The sequence below is a fragment of the Larus michahellis genome, chromosome Z (genome assembly GCF_964199755.1).
Source record: "Larus michahellis chromosome Z, bLarMic1.1, whole genome shotgun sequence".
In the NCBI taxonomy this organism is placed as follows: Eukaryota; Metazoa; Chordata; class Aves; order Charadriiformes; family Laridae; genus Larus; species Larus michahellis.
The window spans coordinates 28,998,890-29,023,069 of NC_133930.1; the positions used below are offsets into that span (position 1 = coordinate 28,998,890).

The window sequence follows — 24,180 nt, forward strand, 5'->3', positions numbered from 1 at the left end:
ATTTCCTGCCTGAAATACATCTAACTTTTAGGAAGTAGAAAAGAAAGAGTAAGAAAGTGCCCTCTCACTACTTTTAAGAGGATACAAACGCCTTTGATTAATCACAGTGATTTACTTTTGGTTTGTATTATTTACCCTGAATTTTATTATTACCTTTTCTGGAGTTGTCTGTCTGCTATACCATCAAGGTGGTTGATAGCAAACGCATCCAGTCAAACCTCTCTCTGAAAAATTACAAGTGCAGGAAAGACAGGCTCCAAGTGTACACGACAAGTGTACTCTTTATCACCAAGCAGGCTGCTTTAGAAACGAAGCCTTTAGAGAACAGTTGGACACGTAAGGAGAATACTGTTGTTGTCATTGAGACAGATGTTATTGACAGCTGTTGTTAGCAGGAAGATAATCTTTTCATCTGACTGCTTACTCAAATTGTGTTAAAAATATTTATATATTTTCTATTACAGTTGACTGGTATTATACTGTACTTATATATCTGTGCCATCACTGGAATCAGACATAATAATCCCTGATCAATGAATAGAATACTGAGTTTTTTGCCTTGTCTCTGGAAGATGGCTGGTGAGCCAGAAATGGACTTTAGGGTCTGAGCAGAGAAGTTGCTTTTTAAAATGATTTTTTAAGATCTCGTGTCCCTCTTAGGCTCCAGACATCTACATGCATTGTGAAGTCTAGGCTGTAATTTATGGTGAAGTTCTTTTTTTTATACTACAGGAAATCCTAAGCTTACCCAAGATAAATGAACTTGCAAATGAGAAACATCTTTATGTCCACCATGTCCCGCATATGAACATTCCTTATTTATCTTTCCAAACAGTTTTCATTTTCGGACATGAAGTGAAAACCAGAAAAGAGGACATATTTAATGTTCTGTTTTATATTCTCTACTGCTTTTACCTTTTATAGTCATTAAAAACTACAGTTCATAAGCATAGTTCAGTACATTTGTCCTTTTTTCTGTTCTGACTTGATTTTTTTTTTAAATGTGATTTGAAAAACACACACCAGACTACACTGTAGTTTTTAGCATAAGGAAAAAGGATAGCTTGTGAAAAGTGCTTACCTGATAACATACACTGAATACATGCCATCATGAATGCAGCTACAGAAAAATAGGTCCAAGCCTGGATCAGCTTTTGGACCAAGTTCATATAAAAAGTCCACAATATTTTTCCTTGCGACCTGTGTAGAATAATACTTGCACATGGTGAATCACACGGTTTCCTGAGCTTCAGTAATAATGACCTGGAGACTTTTATGAGGGAGTCAGCACACCTGGACTCGGTATTAGTATTTTTCCCTAAAGTCAAGCAAACTGGATTAGGTAAGAGTATATTTTATTTCAGTTGTCATACGAGTTGAGCTTTACAATCATTATAATAACAAAACCTCATGTTTAGAATGTTGTTAGACCAAAACATGACCTTTTCCCAAGCTTGAAATTTCCAGATGAATTGTGAAGTGAAATTCTGTTTGTAACTTATGATGTCAAACGTGTTGCATCATCCAAATGATTTTGCGAGGGTACGTAATATTATTTCTATGGAATTTGTAACTGTAGTGATAGCCAGCAGATACAAAAATACATTCTTTTTAACAACATAGTTGTCAGCATATGCCAAATTCTGTGGACATTCTTATTTTTAAGTGTGAGTGGGAGATCCAGCTTTCAAGTGTATCTTAGTTACTGCTCTGGCTCCAACTGAAGTTGAATCAAAAATCCCTGTTCTAAAAATGGCAGTACCTCTTCATGTACTTGAAATTGGGCCATTTTTTTTTCAGGTATGCTACCCTAATAGAAGATCCTATTTTTTCTCGTTAAACTTACATCTCTAAAGAAAAAAATGTTGTTCTAAGAAGTAACTGGAAAAAAACAGCTCATGGCTTTTCTGCCACAGAAAGGTCACACCAAAGCTCCACAAATCTGTGTTCTTAGGAAACGAGGGGCCAAAATATTAACACATTATTTTTCCAGTTCTGTGGCATTTGCATTATGTCCTCCTCCAGCTTTTGAAGTAGTGACAGTATTAAAGACTCATCTGTGAATATATTGTGAATTTCTTTGAAGTTGTCAGTCATGAAAGGGACAAAATAGACATTTTTTTCCTTCTTGATAAAAATGCCAGCTGTGACCTTGATAAAAATAAAAACAACCCTGTAGGAGCAAAAGGAAAAAACGCCCTAGAATAATGTTTACATGGTCTTTATTATTATTATTAATGTCTGACTTTTTTCACTTATTATTAATAAGTGTTTATTAGGAAGAAAGTAAAAATAAAGCACATAAACTGTTAAACTTCTTACAAGTTTTACAAAATTATCAGCATTATGGTAGCATTTTCTCAGTGAAGTCCTTGAGAAGCTCAGGTAATATGTGTGAGCTGGAAAAGAAACCCTTGTGTTTATTTCATATTCACCCTATTTTGAATTGGTAAGATAGTGCAAACAAAACAAAAATCTAAATGCAAAAACTGATATCCTTCAGTTGCATTTCAAGTCACAGTGTAAAAGGAAGATGGCATGTATGATCACTAGTGCTTTTAAAATTGCCCTTATCATTGTTGTAGATGATCTAAAGTTTTGGAAGTCATTTAAATGGTTTAGCAAGGAACAAGCCAAAAAAAAAAAAAAAAAAGGAGAGGTAGGCCCTAAGTACAAAGTTTTGCCCTGAATATAGACCCCTAGAGCCTTCTGGAGAGACCAGGGGCATGTTTGGTAAAAATCTTTTCTTTTGCCATCTCAGCTGAAATGAACATTTAATGAGGCACCAATGTGAGCTTTAGTACTACAAGCAGAGAGTGCGTTGGGCCAACCACAGACAATTATCCTTAGAGAAATTGCGATTAAACCCTTCAGAGTGGAAGATTTGTGTATATAAATAATAATTTGTGCGTGCTGATAGATTTTAAGCTAATGGGGACAACAAAAGAATTCTGTTGTTTTCACACAAGTTTATGTTCTGTTAACAACATCAATTAGCACTGTGTGAAATATTCTTTAAGAACTTTGTATTGCATATATAAACTATCACGATCAGTTTAAGTCTATAATAGGATGACAGATAAGATTGATTTACACTCTTTGCTTTCCAGGAGGTACCACTAAACTATCATATGAAACATTACACCTGAAACTACTTTTCATTGCAAGAGGCAGACAGTCAACAATGCATGCACAATGTTTTCTCAAATGCTATATCATAGCTTTTGCATATTATGCATAGAGCACAGTGATTAAAAATCACATAAAAGCATGGTTCACCAGGATGAAATCCTAGGTCTTCAGGTTTTTTTATGTGGCAAGAAAGTATGGTTGTCCTTTTCCTCCACTGTCAGGGTCAGAAAATTAATTTTTTTGTGTGCTTATATCTCTTCCTGAGGGAGAAACAGCAAAAGTGAGTGGCAGTGAAGAATCTTCACTGAATGAATGGTGTACATGACCTGGGACAAAAATAAAAAAAGACCTCTTGCCTGTTTTACCATGTAACAAGCTGCCAGCATAATGAAGTCGATGATTACCCCTCCCAGACTTCGTTTGTTTCTGCATCATCTCCTTTGAGAAGATTGCGGTTGAATTTCAACTGTCTCAAATAGCATCTTTATTGCCTTAGCTGATATAGACTCTTAATGTGGTAGACCCCAAAGCAGGAGTGTGCCAGAAGGTGTATAGCCTACCTGAGCCATCAAGGAAACAGCAGCTAGTTCAGATCGACCACTGCTGTAAACAGTGACTAACAAAGCAGAGCTCTGGTGCCTTAAGGACTAATTAGAAACTTAGAGGAAAAACAGGCAGTTCCACTGGCAGTAAGAAAAGGACTTCTAAGCAAGATTCCCATATTTGCTAGTTAAAGATCTGGATTGTTGCCCAAAACTTTGTGTATGTTTGTGTGTGGGAGTGGAGGAGAAGGGTAGGTAATTGTTACATTTCTCTCTTCCCGAGGTTTTTGTTGCTTTAGTTGTAACTAGAAAAGTTTCATGTTAGGCTCAGAAAAAGAACAAAAGCTAGTTGAGAATTTTCTATGTCAGTGTGAGATGAAAGGAATACTCCTCAGGGCAGCCAAGACTGAATATTTTGAGTTAAGCAAAAGTTTCCACAATTTTACTTATTATTATTCCATCTCTGTACATTTAAATGTGAATGTTTCTCTGTCTTTGGGGATACTTCTTATAGTCTCTTTTTCTTTCATTTTTTCATCTTTCCTTGCTGTCTAATTGTGTATGCAGCTCTCGCAGAAGACAACTCACTGTTCCTCAGAGTCAGCTGGAAGGGATAGGAAGGGTGGTAAGGATTACTCTTCCTGCCTCCCTCTAGTAGGTAACTTCTAATATCAGGTAATTTTGGATAAGTTGATCAAGTAGGTGCGTGAAGTATACTTTTAAAATCAGTTTTTTTGTTATGAAGTTTCAGAGTTCCAGTTAATAGATGATCTTTAAAGCTGTTCTCTTTCTGTTTTCTTTTATTTCTAAATTACTGTTCTGTGTTTAAGTTTTCACATTGTCTACACACTAGCAGAATAGTCATTGTGCCTGCTTTTAAACTATATATTTCAAAGAACTATATTGTTGAGCAGAATTTACAGTGAAACTACAGGACCAGCCTTATTGTTATGAGGCTAAATGAATAAAATTATTCATATAATTTTAATTATTGAACCCAGCAGTATTCAGCCACCGATCAAGCATATGTTACAGAGAGAAAATAAATGTCTACCTTTCCTGGTACCACGTCTAGGCCCAACTAATAACGCAAATCTCCAAGTTCCTGCAATAAGCTCTTCCCTGCAATAAGCTCTTCCCTGAGAAACATCTCAGAATTTTACCTACAAGTTAAATTTAATTTTAAGAACCTCCAGGTGTAGTCTGTCTCTTCGACTACACTGTTGTTTTAATATATTATGCAAACTGTACACTTTGCATTGGAGAGTATTTGTGAAACACAGACTATGTCTCAACTTCTGCTAGCTATTTAGGAGAATTGCTGGAGGATTGAATCTACCAGTGGGACAGACACTGGTGAAATTCTGACTGAGCAGCACCAGGTTTTTGGTTGGTTGTTTTTTTGGGATTTTTTTGCTACTCTCCATTCACATCTGCCTGACTCAGGAAGTCTGGTGAGTTCCAGTTTTTTCAAGATTTGCACCAGAGGAGTACAGTGTTGTCATTCAGGTAGGGCCAAGGCAACACAGAGTGAGCAATGAATTGCAATTGACATTATTTTGCTCCAGCACCATGGAGCAGCCACGGATCTAAAAAATTCAGAAAAACTTTAGGCTGACATCATCTCCCATCTCTCCCCAGGTTTACACTATCTTACAACATGCCATGTGAACACTGACTGACTGTGAATTAGCAGTGACTTTTGTGGACCCCCCCCCCCCCCCCCCCCCAAATCTACACCTTTTTCTTTTCAGACAGTGTTTCCTTTCTATCTTAAACAAAGGGACAGCTGCCAACATGAGAGGTCTGATGGGTCCCATTTCTGGTCTCTGAAAGGCTTGCAGTTGCCCAGACACTGTTCTCTAGGTAGTTCAGAGACATGATCTACATTGACAGTGTGCTTTTGTCACTGTGGCATCACCAGATGGCCAGTTCCAGTGCCCTGCTGCTGTTGCAGTGGGAACATTTTTCCTAATAGCTTGTTAAATATTTCTTGCTTTTATTTAAGTAGATTACTTCTTCTTCCCTTTATGGACATGAATTGCTCACTGTTTTCTTTACAGATTGCTTGCTACCTTTTACATAGTCAAGGACAACTGCTGTCCCCTCTCTGTCATCTCTTTTGTAACACATCCATTTTTTTCAATCTTTCCTCATGGGTCATCCTTCCCAAAATTTTTAGCATTCTGACTGCTCTCTTTTGAAGCCCTTTAAATTTGATTGCATCTCACTCTGTGGTGTTCTAAGTGTGTACATCAGCCTAAGCAGAGTCTCATTGGCTTAAATAGAAATAACTTCTCTTTTTTCTCACTTATGATACTTTATTAGTAAGTGTCACAGTATACTCTCTCAGAGCCTCTTCTCTGGTATGGCTATTTCTTTACACAGTTCATTTCCCTTTTTTTATTTCTGCCTTTGATTTATTTTTTTTTCTTCCTAAGCTTAGTGGTTTACATTTATTTTTACTGAATCTAACTGTGCTGATTTCAGACTGTTTCTAGAATACAAGATCATTGAGTGCTAGCTCTGCCTTTCAGAGCATTCCCAACTCCTTCCAGTCTGATGTGATCCACATGTTTTATTACTATGTTACCTGTACCATCATCAGTGTAAGATAAAATATGGACTGGAACTGGACTGAGGAAAAATTAACCTGCTTCTCACAGTGGTACATTGTTCAAAATCTCTTCGCAATCTTCTTTTGTACTATTAGTGACTACACCTTGAATAAGTTTTTTTAACCAGTTTTGGAACCAGCTGCGATGATTCCATCTAGCCATTCTCTCTTTACTTTCAAGAGCCTTACTAAAACAAGTTAAACTACCACAGAAAAGTATTAGATTGGTTTTACATGACTGCCCTTTGATAAATCTATATTGGCTCTTCATCACTACCTAATAATTGCCAATGATTTATCAGTAATTGCCAAACTTTTTGGACCATAGCTTACTACACTCCACAGTTTCTAGTTGCCCACCATACACTTCATCATCAGACCATTAATAAACAGGCATTACAAAGGTGACGTACATTTTAATGTTAAGTATGATTTCACGGGCCTCTTATTTCAACTGGAGACCACAGTTTGGGACCTGATGTTCCTGCTACATATAACTTGATTATCCGGTAAGTTGCTCTACTACGTTTTTGAGTGTCAGAGAGAAAATGACTGTTCCATGATTATTTCGAGTCCTCCTTTCTAGGGATATAGTTGCCTTTTTCGCTCATACTTTTCAGCGACTGCTTTGCATTCATCCGTTATCACTTGCCTTCTTTTTAGCACACAAGGGTGCTAAGGGTGCTTGCTGCTAAAGGTGACTGTAAAGCTTTCCTCGGAATCAGACAGGGCTGCTGTACAGGCAGGGAGGCTAAAAGTATGGCCATGGTATAGACGGGCTGCAGTGTCCAATAAAAGCTGGGACACCAAATGCATTAATTTAACATGGACCACCATTTTCCTGCAGGTACGCAGGCAGTGTGTGAGGTAGCTGTTTGATTAGAAAACAGGCATCTCAGAGACCACAGCTGTTCTGGCATTATCAAAGACCAGTCTAGAAGGACCTCTGTTTCCACCTTGGTTCCCAGGTTGTCAAAACTTTCCATGCTGATCTCTGACTGTAACACCCACCTTTTCTCCGTGTTGGGGTAGATAGCTTGTGCTTTTAGTTTAGCATTTTTTAGCAGCTGTGTCTTTCCTTTACCTATTCCTAATAGATCCTAACAATCATTTCTGAGTTAGTTCAAACCAACTTTGCTGTCTTCTGTTATTCTTACTGTATTTCGTCTCCCTTTCTTCCTTTAGTGATAAGAAAACATGAAAACAATCAATTGAACTACTCAAACTATTTTGAATTCACCTTTAGAGATTACAGGATTCTTCTTCCATTAGACTGATTTATTTTGCATGTTCTTTCTTAGACCGTTGGGGAAACTCTGGAACTAATGTCGGCACTCTTGAGAAACGTATTTCCTCTCAGTTAGCTGGGCTTGCAGAGGCTTTTACCAGACAGCAAATGTATCCCTTCATCCACATGCATGCTTCCTCTTTTGTAGATGAAAATTTGTACCATTTCCTCTTCAAAGAGTCTGATGACCCCATATCTGGTGTAATTCAGAGACGTGTTTATATCATTGTTTACAGCACCAAATTTTGCAATACACTGTAACACATTTTTTTTACATACATTAAGCCAACATCCGCTGCTACATCTATTATTTACTTTAGGAACAAATACTTCTGCACAGGGTAGAAATGTAACTCAGTTTGAAGGAAACTAATAATTCTGAATAATTTTAATTTTGTGTTATACTTGCTACATACATTCATGATCAGAGATTATTTGCAGTGGGAAGACAAATAACAATAACCTTGATATATAGGCAGCTTTTATTTTTAAAATAGGTCAAAAATAATCTAAGGAATGCACAGACTACCTCACTCCCCTTATGTGGCTTCTTGCTTATATAATTATTGAATAACCTTTAAAAAAATCCCATTTCATCTTGTCTGATTTTTAGAATACTGTTGATAAATAGGAATTTCTCTTCCAAATGGATTCTTTTCCTCCTCTATAACTCTGGCTTTGCTTTGCAATTGCTGCCTCTTTCAGATTGGGGCAATGTCCCACTCACACCTGGCATGGCCTTTTAACCTACAATTACTCTTATTTATGCGTCTTTTATATTAGAAATCAGGCCAAATACCTCTAACAACTTTAATACCTTCTGTGAGATGCCTGTTTCTTAATATGAGCAGAACTCCATTGAGTGGATTTTAGGTTTTGTCATGCTTGTTAAGAAAAGCAGTATTAAGAGATTGTGTCACAGAATAGGTATAGTAGTCATAGAAATTAAGACGCCACAGAGGAGAGCAGGTGCAGACTGAACAGGCGAACTGTCCTGTGGCATCTGGTAATGCTAAGATGCCTATTAAAGCTTACTGGAGTTGGAAGAGAATCTCATATGGAAGGGAAAGTCTTCTTACCTCCGTATTTTCCTGCCTCCCGGTTGGCTGTCCTAGTGGGCTGCAGGATTGTTTTTTTTTAACTTGGAATTTGCTTAAGAGCATCTTGTTCTTTTAAAAGTCTTGTCCTGAACATTTGTGGTGAAATATATTGTAGATGTTTTGTTACCATTTCATGGTTGACTATTTCTAAATCATATTAATTGGTTTGTCTCCATGAAAAACGACCAAGCAACTCTGATTAGTGAATTTTCAGATTGGGACATACAACTGTACTATCACTCTGGGATTTCTGAAGAATTCAGTACTGTCCTCTTTCTTCTAGCATTGAAATTGGTTAATTAGCACTTAAGAAGTCTTTTTCTCAAGCGTTCAGCTGATACAATATATGCTGATTTTTAAATTCGTGCTTTGGTTTGTCTTCTGCTTTTCACAGCAGACTGCATTATTAATGTAAGTCTGGGTTTACATTGTTCGGTGCTTGGTCCTGTCTTGTTTTTATCCGTTGGTCAATTACTAGTTCATTAAAATATTTACCTCTGTGATATTCATTTTTCTTTTTCTGCTGTATTATCCTGTATCTTTGCTTCGCAGAAATGAATCTGCAAGTACTGCTGTACAAGTTCCAGTCACACTTCATTTAAGGGCAAGGTTATTCCATCTTGCATAGCCGTTCCCAGTTACGAGGGCTGCAATATAATGATAGAAATCTGTTGGAAGAGTGTCAGAATCTTAATTATATAGGACTGCTAATGTTTTTTGAGGTTTGCATCAAACAAGACAAGAAGAGCCTAGAACATAATCAAAATACATTTCTAAACACTGGGACAAGAGACTAAATTGGCTAAAGCCTGGCATTTGCGATTTTTATGGGGATAATTGTAATTATAAGGGTTTTTCTCTGCTTAATTAAAGGCACTCCTCTGCAGAAATAAGAAAGCAATTTACTCTCCAACCAGGCTTTGCACAGTTCTGTCAACGAAGCTTAAGTACCCCTGGCTTTTCTTCTCTTCACCTGGTAAGTTCTGGGTTTATCTTCTTTACACAGGTTTGGCATCTGCATTGCTTAAAGTTTTTAGGGTAAATTAAGTGATCTTCCTAAGTTGTCTTGCTTTCCACTGGCTTCTGCCTGAAGCTGTTAAAAAATACTCCCTGGTGAGCTGAGGAAATTATGCATTTGAAAAAAATTAGAATGGTCCTTGGAGCCTGAGATAGACAGTCTTTCTGCATACTACTGTAAATCAAAGTTAATTAGTAAGTGTTGGAGTATATTAAATCCTTTCCTGGCTGGAAACTTTCAATTCCATCAAGTAAATGCATTGTGTGGTGATCACAAATGATTTGCAAAAGGAGGTCAGTGAATAAAGAGAAATAAAGAAAGGTAGAGGCTCAGCTGGTTGGCTTAATACACCATTTCCAAAGCTAGCAGCAGAGGCAGCACACTGACCTGTTTACCAGTGCTGTAGAGTAAGCAAGTTAAGTGAGAAATGCCAAAGTATGCCCTGATTGACACAGATATAATTGAGTCAACTGTTATGTGCCTCCGAATCATCTTCAGCCTTCCACATGTAATCCCCCTCTAAAGAAGTCAGACCATATGACACTGCCCTTATGACAAAGGGAAAAACTGCACGATCTTTTTAATGGCCTTTCAGGAGGATGGGTCTTCTGCAAACATACTACGAGATAAATAAAAATGACTGAGATTTTGATGGTCTCCATCTTCCTACCCTTTCAATTTTTTCTTCTTTTTGTGAGACACAGTAAGTAGAAGCAGGAAAAGTCTTTGTGCACCAGCAATTGTGAAAAATGTAAAACACTAGATGTAAGCAGTGACTTCCTGTGTGTTGGGGCCTCCCGCCACTACTCACTTCCTTAATCTGAAATGCTGTGGTGTTTTAACTTGTTCCTTGCGGTTATTCAGCCTGGGGAGGCTACGTCCCTTCTTCTACGTGCAGACAACTGCTTTTGCTCTTGAGAAACTTGATAACATTTGATTTACTGAGTATTACGCCGTAGCTGCCATTTTGTGTGCTGTCACAATCTACATGCCTCTTATCCATCATCCTTAAAAAGGTACGTTTGCAGTAATGATTTGTGGCATTTTCTGTAGAGTAATTAGTTTTGCACACTTGTATAATGTGTGAAAAGGAGCATTGGCTTCACAGTTGAAACAGAATTTCTGTTTCCTTTGATGATTTGCACCAGTTGTTAGGGAGACCATTAGCCTCCATCTGCATTTACGTTTTCCACCATCTTTTTTACATTAGTATCTAATTTACAATAGCCAAAAGCACACATTCCTAGTGACTAAAGATAGTCATTAACACTTCAACTAGAAAAAATTAGAAGACATAATGAAATGTGATGGATTTGACTTGTCAGAATGGAAAAGTGAGATTTCTGAAAGGAAATGCTATGCTTAATCAAAAATTAGATTGTATTAATCAAAAATGTTTTGCATGCAAAACATTATGTCTTCAGCAACTGAAAAGATGTGATATGCTTTTGTATACTTTAAGCTGTGTTTTACTTTAATATTTAGGGGTTTTTTTTAGTAGATCTTCATATATATATATATATATATGTATATCTCCACTAACGTAATGTTTTACCCACTGTCAGTACAGTAAGTGAACATCAAGGATATTATGTTAACAATTAATAAAAAATCCATAGCTAATAAAGATCACTATTTACTCATAATGGTTAATCCAGGATGCTCAGCGTTACACCAGGTACAAAACAGAGACAGTGCTTAACCCAAAAATTTACTAACAGCACAGTGTATTTCTTCAGCTGGCTGCCTCATGTTTTGCTGGACTTACTGTTGGGTTTAGGTTTTCCCTTTGGATAAAAGAGCAAAGAGAGAGATTTTCTCAAAGGTGTTTTCAGAAAATCCAATCGATCCCTTAAATATAGAGGCAGATGGGTGAGCTCGGAGACTTTAGTTTTGCAGAGACCAATACAGTTTCCCTATAAAAGGGGAACCTGGGGCAGGCAGTGGTGGTTGGGTGTGTTCAAGGTCACTACTACATCATTTGCAGGAGTATTTACCACATCTGTTTTTTTCAAAAGTTTAAATTGGTTTGCTTCTCCTAGACGTTTTTAACAGATTTCCTCTAAAGATGTGTCACTATCTGCAAGATGTTTCTGGATTTTTATTAGCTGAATAACTTCCTCACTTATATTTCCAGAACACTAAAAAGGCTCCAAAACTCATATTTACCACTAGCAAGTTTTAATTCGTCTTCCTATCTACAGTGACTGACGTGGCATATTATGTGTGAGCCATTTTAGTTCAGAGTTACCCAGAGCTTTGCCACCGTTGAGCACCTTTGCGTGTTTCATAAATTGTGGAAATCGTCATTTTCCTATTGAACTAAAATTCCTGATGTTGTGGGTATAACACTGTTGTGTGCAGAGGTCACTTCATGCTCAGGCAAAAATCCCGTCAACTTCCATGAGAGACTTGCACGAGTAGGACTCCCTAATAATGAGTGAAGACTTCGTGATTTTAGCCCACAGATTTTACCTGTACAGAAGAACACTGGAGTATAAGGAGCATAGCTCCAGAGCACATGTTGATGAGACAGTAGCCACAGTAACATTGAATATAAAGTCAGTATCGACATCATTTATTTTTCCCACACCCCATCAACAGCACCATAGAGATGGACCTTCTGATCTATATTCAGACTATTTATCACTGGAAGCTTCAAAAGGCACTCTTGTGAAAGGTATTTGCACTAATCAGTGCGATGCAATCCTTGCTCTTTACATAGAAGGATGATTTGATAGCTATTTTTTGCTAAAATTCTTCCTACTAGTAAATAAGTTATTCCAGTTCTATTATTGTAATGCTCTGTTTTTCTGTGCTCTTACTGCACTGAGGTGTCCTCGGCCTTTTGTGGAACTCACAGAACACAAACTATAGATTTTCTAAAACTGTAGATTTTTTTACTTGTCAAGAAAATTAACAATATGAAATGCTGTGTACTCAACTGGAGAGATCTTTTATTTTCTAAACATATACAGCCTATTTTTGTTGGCTATATAGCAAGTAAAATAATTTTCTGTTTTATCTATACATAGAATAACATATACTTTTAACATATGAAGTCACATTTATGTGTATGTGGAACATTTCTAGGTACCATATCGAACAAGATTTTCTGCCTCTGTTTTTGAGACTAAGCAGATAAAAAGGGCCAGACAGCTTCATAGCATGTATGAGCGACAGAGCTTGCACTTGTTAAACTGTTCTCATCAGACATTCTGTGTAAGAATGGCTGATAAAATGTAGTCATGCACAACTGTTCTCTATCAAGGTGTGATGCCATGTGCTGTAGAAATGGTGGATATCTAAGGTTTGCGATAATAACTTTAGTAGTTCATAAAAGCAGGTCATAACTGCACCTTTTGTGCAGTTACTGTATTAAACCTTGAAAAATCCAATAAAGTTAGAACTCCAATAAAATGCAAACAAATAACATTCAGAGATGGAAAACAATAATTTCTTCTGATTTGGGGTGTATCTTGTCCTCAACTTTGTTTGGAGTCAAAAGTACACAGCATTTCTAATACTCAATATCTTTCAGGCACAGCACCTCAAATAAGTCCCATCTTCATGGTGGCAGCCATGGTGCATATAGTTGGTCCTTATCTCAGTATAACTTCTGAGATTTACTGCTTTGGCCTCATTATTTCTAGTGCCTTTCATCACTTGTCCTATAGGGTCCATTGGCAGCTCCCTGCCAGCTGGTGCTGCCTGTCACTATCATTTTGGTCCCCTGCCCTTGTCCTCTGTTGTTCCTACTCATGTCTGCCTTTTTCATAACCCTGATTAATACCATGGATTGGACAAGGGGGACGGAGTGTACTTCATGGGAATCCAGCAGAGCACATCTGAGGGCATCCAGGACGTACCTCAGTCAGTGCTCCTTCTACCAGCATATAGGAAAGCTCAACAGAAAAAATAGGTGCAAATTTGGATTTAGGTGTAGTATCTTCCACTTCTTCTTTGTGCTTTAAAACTTTGCTTTCTCTGTTCTTTATTCAGCTGAATGTTTCATTAGCAAATTTTCCCTGCATTAAATGCACTGTATATAGCCTGTTTCCGATGTTTAATAAATAATGGGACAATAACAAGAATTAAATAAATAACCCTAAATTACACTATTAAGAAAAATCTTCTGTTGTTAAAATAAACACCTCTCTATTTCTTCCATTAGCCTTCCTTTTATGACGCAGTAGACCCAGTAGATTTTGAAGGCTTCCTAATGACGCGGCTGAACAACTCAGACTCAGAACTAGCACAAGAACTTGGTGACTTTCCTGAAGATGACTTGGACATTGTCTTTACACCCAAAGAATGCAGGACTTTGCAACCTTCTATGCCAGAAGATGGGTAAGGAGACTTTCTCCCTCTCTGAAATGTTGCAGGTTTAAAAATAGTTTTGAAGATGTTGATCCAAACACCTCAGTCTGACATCCATCCATACGTTATGCACTGACTGAACTTAAAACATTTGAACTTCGACATTGATTCTGTTAGGCCTCTTTGCACACTTAAAATTATGCAAGTGCTTACGTGACTTCCTGAGCTAGCTGGTAGCGGCACAAGTGAGGTAGGCATAGACCAGGTAGAAGAATAAAGAAAGGCAGGAGGGTAGTACGAAAAATAATTTTGTAGCTGTGACTCCAGAGGTGGAAGCTGATTCTGATCATGTACTAAGCATAGGATTGAGAGGGTTTTCTTTTTTCTTTTTTCTTTTCTCTTTTCTTTTCTTTTTTTTTTTTTTTTTGCCAGCTATGTGTTGCATGGCATTGATCAGATCATGAAGCATCTCTTTCTCAGTACCTTTCTTGCTTAAATGGGGGGAAATACTTCATACTTCACTAGGTTTGGGGGAAAATAAAAGTGTTAATTTCTAGTGTAGGAGTCACTTTTGGTCTCAGGCTGACATTAATGAAATAATTAGGAAGCTTTCCACTATTTTCAACAGCTTTTAAATTAAAATAGGTAGCATGCGTTGATACCAGTGCTCGGCCATCCCGGAAATATTTAAGCTGGTTTGATAAACAAACTATGGGCAATTGAATTTTTCAGCATGAGAAAAAGAGATGCATTGGAGAGTTTTCTGATGGAGTTTAGTAGTCATATGCATTGTATACAAAATACTCTTCCAGGATTTTTTCACTGTAAATGGTACCTTCAGGTAGAACCACAAAGACCTACTGAGTTTTGCAAGCAGTATCAGTCAGGTAAACATGAAGTCAGCACCAGTTTAGCCTCAAACTGCTATGTCTGCAAAGACAGCTAACTGTGCAACATGTTTGGGATGGGGGGCTGGCTCCTTCCAGCATATTCAGGAAATGAAGGGCATAGTCTATATTCTCTGCTGTGCTGAACCTGGACACTGAAGGGACAAAAGAGGCTTAGCTTATGATGTCCTGGCTCACGGGGTAGGTCTACATCCCCCTATTCTCCTGCAAAAGTTGTTATAGCCTGCTCTAATTTATAGCAGCCAGCTGTGTAAACTAGAATCCTACAGAACAGCGGTGTTCGTCAGTGTTTTCTGCCCAGCATACCAAATGCAATGAGGCTAAGCAGGAACCACAGTTTATATGACTTTTGCTGACTGTGGACTAGCTGAGAACCCCTGTTTCTAAGCAAGGTCTGAGCCTGCAAGTTCCTTCTTGGCCCAATACACCCCTCAGGAAGTTCAGGAGAGCAAAGGCGGTAAGAGACAAGGTGCCATGCTGGGTCATGTGAGAATTCTTTAAACCATACACCACCCAGGGGACTTCGTAACGTTTGCACAAAAGGTGATTTTCACTTATAATTACTAATGGAAAATTTTCCAGTCTTTATCATTAATTTTTGTTTGGCTGTGGACGGGGGAGAGGGAATGGATGTGGGAGACAGTGAGTATTTTGGTGCTTGAAGTTTGTATTTATTAAAATTATAGGAAAAAATAGTAAAAAATTACACAACTTTGAAAAGAGATTTAAAAGATAAGATGACCATTTCTCCCCTGTTTCCAAGGTTACTTCCCAGCATGAGTGCTGGTTTAAACAACAGTTTTCTATTTGTTCTCCAGTAGGAGAACATGTAGACTCGTGTTGTACAGTCAGTTTTAAGCTTGATTTGCACAACAGTGATGTTCAGGATTTTGTAAGGAGTCTGTGGCAAAGCCCAAATAGTCAACACCAACAAATATGCTTTCAGCAGATTTTTTTTACACAACAGCTTCCCATTTAGTGTTCCCACTGCTGTTATGGATACTAGTGCTTTCAGAGAAAATCCTGGTCAAGGATGCCAGGGTGTGTTAGGGAAGCTGAGAGCTCGGGAGGTGCATGCACCAAAGACTCGCCTGCAGGTGATGCAGTCTGTGATGTCTTCCTGCACGAGAGCAGGAAGCAGGTACCACCAACCAAACTGGGTTAATGTGTTGCCTGCTTGCAAACATACGTCCCATCTGAACCAGATGCAGGAGGTGACCATGTGCTGTGTCAGTCCACCAGTGGCAGGGGCACACAGCAGTCCATACCGGCCAAGGCTCTGTCCTGCGGTGCACACATGAACCTGTCTTGGTAATCAGTTGATTACTTGGTAGTCAGTTGCAAATCTGTTAAGAGTTCTGGGTGGAAAGTGCTAATAAGTATCATACCTCTCACCCATGCCTGCATTGCATGTGTATCCTACTCTTTTACTCACTTGGAATTGGAGTACTAACAATTGATTTTGGCACAGGTCACTAAAATTTTTAGAATAGGGGTAGGGGAATTATGCTACAACATCGAGACAGCAAATTCAGAGTCATCAACTTTATCTTATAATATTTCAGTTCCAATCAGTATCCAGTCTATCAGACAGCGCTGACAACCCCCTACATTAAATGAGACTTACTTGAAAATCATAAAATTAAATTATAATATATTCTTAGATCTTGAAGTTTTATTATGCTATCTGATTAAAAGTGTAAGGTCCATTTTTAGAATTTACTTCATTTCTATGAGAAAGAGAAAATTACACCAAAAACATACAGGAGACTATGTATTTGCAAAAGTCCAGAAGCTGAAGCCTCTGGAAAAATATCTCTGTATGTTGAGACTTGTTATCAGTTTTTGAAAATCACAAAGATGGATACCTACCTGGTTTTATAGCAACATCGGTCTTATATTAATGAAATGCATAGTATGGCAAATAGTTACAACTGTTAAATGTACATTTGTTAATTTATAAACACAGTAACAAAAACCTGCATTGGGGAATTCATGCAGTACACAGGATTCTTGAAATCTCAAACAATAGTTTACCAGTAAAATAAATATACAGGAGAGGACTAATAGAGAGGCCTTTTTCTGAACACTGTGTTTAGATAAATTTTCTTTGTCCTTAAGATGTGACTTAGGTATTAAATATTTACAATATTTTGTTGCTTTTTCCCCAGGGTTGAACTGGACTCACATGTCAGAGACTGTGTTCAGACGTATATCCGGGAATGGCTGATTGTGAATAGAAAGTAAGCTACATACAAGTAAATAAAATAGAAAATAACTTATTTGCCAGAGAGGAGATGCTCCTAAAGAATAATGATTTGAGTCGGTGAATGAAGACAAGAAATGACTTTTCAGTAGTATATATAACTATACAGTTTTGTTTGACTTGGTGGGCTATAGCTAAATATTGTCACATCTGCTTCTCAACTATCAGGCACTCTGGAAATTAACTGGGAAAAAATTCACATTTACTGTCTGTAATGATGATTTAACTAAATCACGAATTTCATCACACTAAAAGGAAAGATAACAGGGATAAAGACTATATTTGTATGCTCTTCATTTTCCCCTCCAAGCCCTGAAAACTCGACATGATCTGATTTTTAATGGTGTCTTAAAACGAAATGGAATGCAAGTAGCAAAAGAATGAGGATTATGGGATTTCCCAGCAGTGATTGATTGTATTCATGGGATTATTAGTGTAACATCCAACTTTACTATTTTACATCAGTAAATGATATTTGCATTTGGGGTCAGTGTAACTTAACACACAGAACTGGACCTGTAGTCCTTACAAGTGACTTAATTTATTTTCCTTTCCTTTCCTTTCCTTTATTTTGTTTTGTTTTGTCTTATTTTATTTTATTATTTCATTCCATTCCATTCCATTCCATTCCATTCCATTCCATTCCATTCCATTCCATTCCATTCCATTCCATTCCATGTATTAAATGTGAAAGGAATTCTGTTAGTGTTTTCTGTGTGGGAGTGTCTGTTCCCAGACTCTCAGGGATGCCCTGTGCCAGTGGAGCTCACCTCCTTCCCCACCAGCTTCTCCCCGTTCTTCAGAGAGAGGTCTTTGGAGCTCTGTTTTTCTGTGCCACTTCCTGTTCACCCCCTCCTGTGCTCATGCCCCGGTCTTGAGAAGCCGTAGTAGCACATTTGCTGCCATTTCATTGTGCTCCGTCACCCACCCTTGCTACTCTCTGTTTTTCTGACATGATGTACATCAGTAGTCAGTGCATTACAGTTGACTTCTGGTGACTGTAAAGGAATTGCATTGTTTAATTGTGCAACTTGTGCAGGGACGGAGCAGCCGCTGAGGGTTATTAAGAGACTTCCTCCGGGGGTGCTGATGAAATTGATTGAGTTCTCAGAACTGTTCCACAGTGAGTCACTAAAAATAAGCTAGCGGGTTTTGCAGGCTCTCCACCTGCATTGCTCAGAACATGGGTGCTAGCTCTTTCACGCAGTGTTGTTCTGAGTGTGCTGTAAAGAGACAGCTTTGTCTGTGCACACGATTAGGGTGCAACCAGTAAAGCAAGTGAGGTGAAAAGTAGAACATAGCTATTTTTGCACTTGTGTGTGCTTGTAAAAATGTGAATGGAGCCGTAGAAATACACATGCGTGAAAAGATTTGTCATGTGTTTTACCATTTCATTCATTCAGGTAAGGCAAATTAGCATTCAAAAACTTTGTCAAGCAGTTGAGTCTGCGGTAAACATGATGAAGGGCCCTGTCAGAGACCTGAGCTTTGGTGGCTGTGGCTAACAAAGAAAACAAATTATTAAAAATTGCAAAGAACAAGATAGTGTAAAAGATGCTGCGGTGTCACATAAACCAGTGATAGATTGTTATTGGGAGGCTCATGTTGTGCTTGGACACTATTTCAAAACCAGATATGAGACAAAGAAAAGACATTACGAGAGAAGTGAGAAAAACTAGTTGTAGAAAGCTTTGCATTGTTTTGAGAAATGCTGGAAAAACTGTAGTTGCCCACCTGGGAGACAAAGATTCATAGGACGGGTTGCTGAACATGTGGTCTGCTTTTCCTGGTTTGAGGTAAAACAGAACCAACTTTTTGTTCAGTAATTTTACTTCTTAGCTAGGCCTCTTCTAACTCTCTGAAATTAACAGCACGTTGTGTCTAAAATGGTTCATTCAGAGTGATAAGAGTTTGTGCCAAGGAATGGTATGCACAGGGGCTCTTGATTGTACTTATTGCTATAACAACCAAGGTCAGCTAATTTCGTTATTTGCCCCGTTGGAGGGTCAGAAACAGAAAAGCATAGAAGGGTCCCACCTGCGGGGAGGAGTGGACAGGACAGGTGACCCAAAATTGACCAACAGGGGTATTCCATCCCATCTGCCCCATGCTCAGTATGAACAGCTGAGGGATCAAAGGGTCAACTCTCTTCCTTCAATGGCCGATGTCCGGGGAGGACCCTCCCTGTTCATCTGCCTTTGATCCCGATCAGTGTGTTCCTGACTCCAACTCTGGAACCCGGTTCCCACCCATCGCTGAGCCCAGCCTGGGACTTCCCCAGTGCCTGCCGGTGACATCATCCTGGGAGTTTAATATGGTTTTGTATATACTGTATCTATCTCATTATTTTCCTTTTTATTTTACTATTAATATTTCATTAAAGTAGTTTAGTTTCTTCTAAACTCAAAAATCTCTCTTTACCTCTCCCCCTCCTCCCCATGCACGAGAGGCTGAGGGGGAGCATCTGTCGCCGGCCATTGGCCAATTTGGCCAAAACCACAACACTGGTGAGCCATGGATGAGAGGATTGTGTAAGTGACTTTCATCCATTCATGGATGTGAAGGTTCAGAACAGGATATTGAAGAGTCTTCAGCGGGTGACATGAGCAGAGGTGGTCCTCGTGCCCCAGACATGTTTTTATCAGAGGCTGAATGGGACACTTGTTCTTTGTCAGTTTCTCCTTTCAGTTGTCCTTTGTTCCTTTTCCTTGTTGTGTTTTCTTAATTCACTGTGTGGCCATTAAATTGATGTGTGCACCAAAAGCAGGGTTTGCCTCTTGGTGAGTTTTAATTTCTACTGTGCTTTTCAAAATAAATAAACAATATAAAAAAATTTTCCAGGAATACTTCAGGGGAAAGGCATCCCTAGTGTGGCTTGTACACCACAGGGAAAATGTGATCTCAGGTACATAAATCTCTCTATTAATCATTTGTTTGTCACCAGAGGTAGTCAAAAAATAATCAGCAAAACCTCTTTTGGATGCCAAAATGTCTTAAACTCGTGCAGAATTTCTGTCTTTCATTCTGGATTATTAAGGCAGTTCCAAAACAAGGTCATATCCAAGGAGAGCTGGGATTGTGTCTTTTATGACTTCAGTTTTCATTTGCAGTGAACTGGTAAACGATTAAAATGCAAACAATTAAAATTAAAACACATCAGAGCATATAATTCCGTTACTCCCAAAATGTAATAAAAAGGTGTCTCCCTGATCAATAATTGCTTATCATGGTGTCTTTATGAAAGTACTCAGATGTTTAGACACTGCTTTGGGAGTGTTATGGAAAGGAAAATGAAAGAAGCAGGATACTGTAACTAAGAATGCTAATTGCAAGAAGGCCATCACAGGATTTAGTTGATTGCAAGGAGGCCATCACAGGATTTAGCTGATTGCACACTAAAGTGGAAGTAATAGAGCTCTGGATGCATCTGGTATCTTTTTTCAGGGTACCTGCTCTTTTTTCCATCTACCACAAAAATGTAATTTGAAATTGGTGCCTTGATGCAAAATTTTGGGAGGTTGCCAGCAGAGAAGGTTACGTTGTGCCATAGCAATAGCCCTCTTCAAAAGCAGGCTCCGTGTGAGAGGTGTAGATGGTTGTGTATGATTAACTTGGGACACCAGCTAGGTCCAGGAGAAGAGCAGTAAGCTCCTTGATGTATGATTGCAGGAGCAAAGAGCCAGCCACGAGATAAGTGATCCTGATCCGTGTTCTTAAGGTCACTGAAATAATCACCATGTCTGATGGGGAGCTTGGAGCTGAATTTGTACCTAGGTCAGGTTGTGCTGCAGTCTCAGGCTCACAGTCTAAGCAAAAGTGTTCTGGATGAATTTTCTTCCTTTTAAAACCATTCCTAATATACATGATAGAGTTGCAGGGGTGTGATAAAACAATTAAGCATTGTGAAATGTCACATTGTTGTGTAAAAGCTGTGCTGCATTGCTCTTTTGCACAATAATGTTTCCAGTTGCTTATTATTTTTATAAATTTTTCTTTTCTGTTTTATTTTCCCTTAACTCCTCCTCGTGGTGTCCTGACTTGCCCGTGAAAGGAACCAGGGGAATCCAGATACTTGTAGCCTGAAAAACAAGGGATCCCGAAAAGATTTTCACAAGACGCTTCAAAAACAAACGTTTGAATCGGAAACATTGGATTCAGGTGATGCAAACTTTCAGGTACGTTTTCTTTACTTTGGGAAAAATGATCCAATACGGCAACTTTCCTCAAAGAGGAAGGGATCCTCAGGTCTCCATAATGGCGTCAAGGGAAGAGCCGTGCTTGCCATTTGGCCTCATGGCAGAGGTGGCGTTAAGGCCTCTCTCTGCCAGACAAGCAGGAGATGTTTCATGAGCCACCCAGTGTCCACGCCACAGCTCGCCATTTTGTTGCTTCCCGGCAGGCAGGACCCAGACAGGTCCCCGGGCTCCCCGAGGAGGCCTCAAGGACGACCCTCGCCTCCTCCGACTTCGACCTGCGCAGCCTGCAGCCGGACCCCCGCCTGGAGAACCTGCTGCGGCACCTCAGCGCCGAGGAGTTCGAGAGGCAGAACGAGGAGGCACGGCGCACCAACCGGCACGCCGAGCTCCTCGCCCTCTACCCCTCCGTGGACGAGGTGAGATGGGAGGCCAATGGGACCACAAGCCTCCCTGAGCTGCCTGCCGCAGGCGTCTTTATGGTTAAAGCTGTGCCACGGTTGAAAAACAGGGTTTGTGGCCCGGGGTACGTGTGTCCCTTGGATAATAACATGGCGAAGGCATGTCACCATGGGCTCCTGTCAGCTCTCTGGAAGGTGTGTTCAGGGGGTTGTACTTGGACTTGTGGTGTTGCCTGGGGCTTCCTCTCACCTCCCTCGCTGGGGGTCAGGCCCCACGCTGGTGATACGGTTGTGTGGGTGTGTTACTCCTTGCTGTAACTCTTGCTTAGGGCCCAGAAGTGTAAATATTCTGTGTAAATGCCAGATGGGGGTCAGAAGTGTAAATGTACAGAAACTGGAATACATTTCCTTTCATCTCTGAGGAGATAAAGGGCCTGCTGAGTGGGGGGAGGTGCTAGTCTGTACCAGTGGCCCAGTTAATGTCACATAAAGGTTTTATGTAAGTTTGTAAATTTACACTTGTTTTAATTAAGTATGAGTAGAATAACTGTTTAATGATAGGAAGATGCAGTGGAGATACGGCCGGTGCCAGACCGCCCAAAGGAACATCTGGGCAACAGGATTTTGGTGAAGCTGCAGACTCTGAAGTAAGTATCCTTCACAAGCCTTGCTCACCATTTCTCAGTTCCTGCCAGTGTACTGCTGCCAACACTGCTACGCCACGGCAGGTGTCCTGTTCAGCATTTACATGCCTGCTTGTAGTGGACGACTATATCTATCCATCATTACGGAAGTCTTTAATTTGTCAGGGTAAAAAGGAGTTGTGAATGAGCCCAAATTCTGTATTTCCAACAAACTAGATTGGTCTCCCTAGATGCTACTGGACTTGATAAGCAGAAAAAAAATTCAAAAACAGTATGATTGTTTTTACCTGATATCTGAGACCACCTTTCTGACAAATTTAGAAAATACATTGTATGCAGTTTACTTCCCTTCTTTTTCTCTTGAAATCATCTAATAAAATGCACTTTAAAAAAAATCCTCCAGGCTTTGGGAGAGCTTAGGTCTGGAACAAAATATGTCTCCTTGTTTTCTAATGGAAGCACCAGTCAAAATATAGCCCTTTCATTTTTTTATTATACAGAGCCATAAGAGTGCAGTATTAATCAGTGTCCTGTGTGTCTTTCCTTAACAGGTTTGATATAGAGATTGAGCCTTTGTTTGCATGCATAGCTCTCTATGATATAAAAGAAAGGAAAAAGGTAAGCGTGCATACAGTATTTTTGTTCAGTTGGCTTGGGTTTTTATTTCTGGAAAAATTGCAAAATCCATGAAACTTTTTCACGCATGCAGTCTGAGCCAGGATTTTTTTTATTCAGTCAGTCACATGCTTGCATTTGTTTATTTTGTAGTTCTAGTTACTACTTTTGACTCATTTCAAAATATATTTGATGCATTTTTGCTTTGCAATACATTTTAATTCTTTTTCTTTCCAAGATCTCAGAAAATTTTCATTGTGACCTCAACCCTGATTCACTAAGAGGATTCTTGCGTTCCCATACACCCTCCATTGACTTGTCTACTCAGGCAAGATCAGCAGTATTTTCTGTCACTTATCCCTCATCGGATATATACCTAGTAATAAAGGTACGTTACAGTGCTACTTCAAGACCATTCTTCCTGTTCCCAATTGTGCTTGTTGAGCTGACAAACATGAGTTTCCTGTAGCTGAGATTAATTTTGATAGATTTTAATAGTATATGTGCAGGTGTCCACTGCTATGTCTCACTCCAATGCTAAGAAGGTATATTGATAACCCTGTGTTGAAGTTCTACTAAGTATTTAGAATTTCCTACCTCTGCCTAAGGGAAATTTAAAGTAAAGTGAAATAAGCCATTTAAAAAAAAAATAATTACATTTTATGGAGTTTTTTTGGCTTTGGTTTAATGTACTTTGGATCATTTTGTTTATTTAATTCTGAAACTGAGTTTCCTTGAGAGCATAGTATCCTGGGGTGCATTAAAAAGAGCATGGCCAGCAGGTGGAGGGAGGACATCCTCCCCGTCTACTCTGCCCTTGTGAGGATGCACCTGGATTACTGTGTCCAGTTCTGGGCTCCCCAGTTCAAGAAAGACAAGGAACTACTGGGGATAGTCCAGTGGAGGGCTACAAAGATGATCAAGGGACTGGAGCGCCTCTCTGCGTTGCTGTCCAACCTGCTCTAGGTGAACCTGCTTTGGCAGGGGGCTGGACCAGATGATCTCCACCATCCCTTCCAACCCCTAGCATTCTGTGATTCTGGATTCTATGAAGCACTTCACTTGGAATGTGTTAATTTTCCTGATTTCAATAAAAATGCAGTAGTACCTGATTGACAGTGTTGTCACATACGTAT

The 24,180-nt window shown here is 39.1% G+C and overlaps 1 protein-coding gene across 1 annotated transcript in view; it reads left to right on the forward strand.

The window, feature by feature from the left end:
* Positions 1-24,180, forward strand: part of DOCK8 (dedicator of cytokinesis 8) — a 95,543-nt gene that overhangs the window by 8,740 nt on the left and 62,623 nt on the right. The window contains exons 2-9 of the mRNA XM_074570115.1: positions 9,553-9,655; positions 13,872-14,047; positions 17,097-17,168; positions 21,243-21,366; positions 21,591-21,803; positions 22,347-22,432; positions 22,981-23,047; positions 23,283-23,432. Of these exons, the coding sequence (XP_074426216.1) occupies positions 9,553-9,655; positions 13,872-14,047; positions 17,097-17,168; positions 21,243-21,366; positions 21,591-21,803; positions 22,347-22,432; positions 22,981-23,047; positions 23,283-23,432 (991 nt within the window). The remainder of the gene's footprint in view (positions 1-9,552; positions 9,656-13,871; positions 14,048-17,096; positions 17,169-21,242; positions 21,367-21,590; positions 21,804-22,346; positions 22,433-22,980; positions 23,048-23,282; positions 23,433-24,180) is intronic.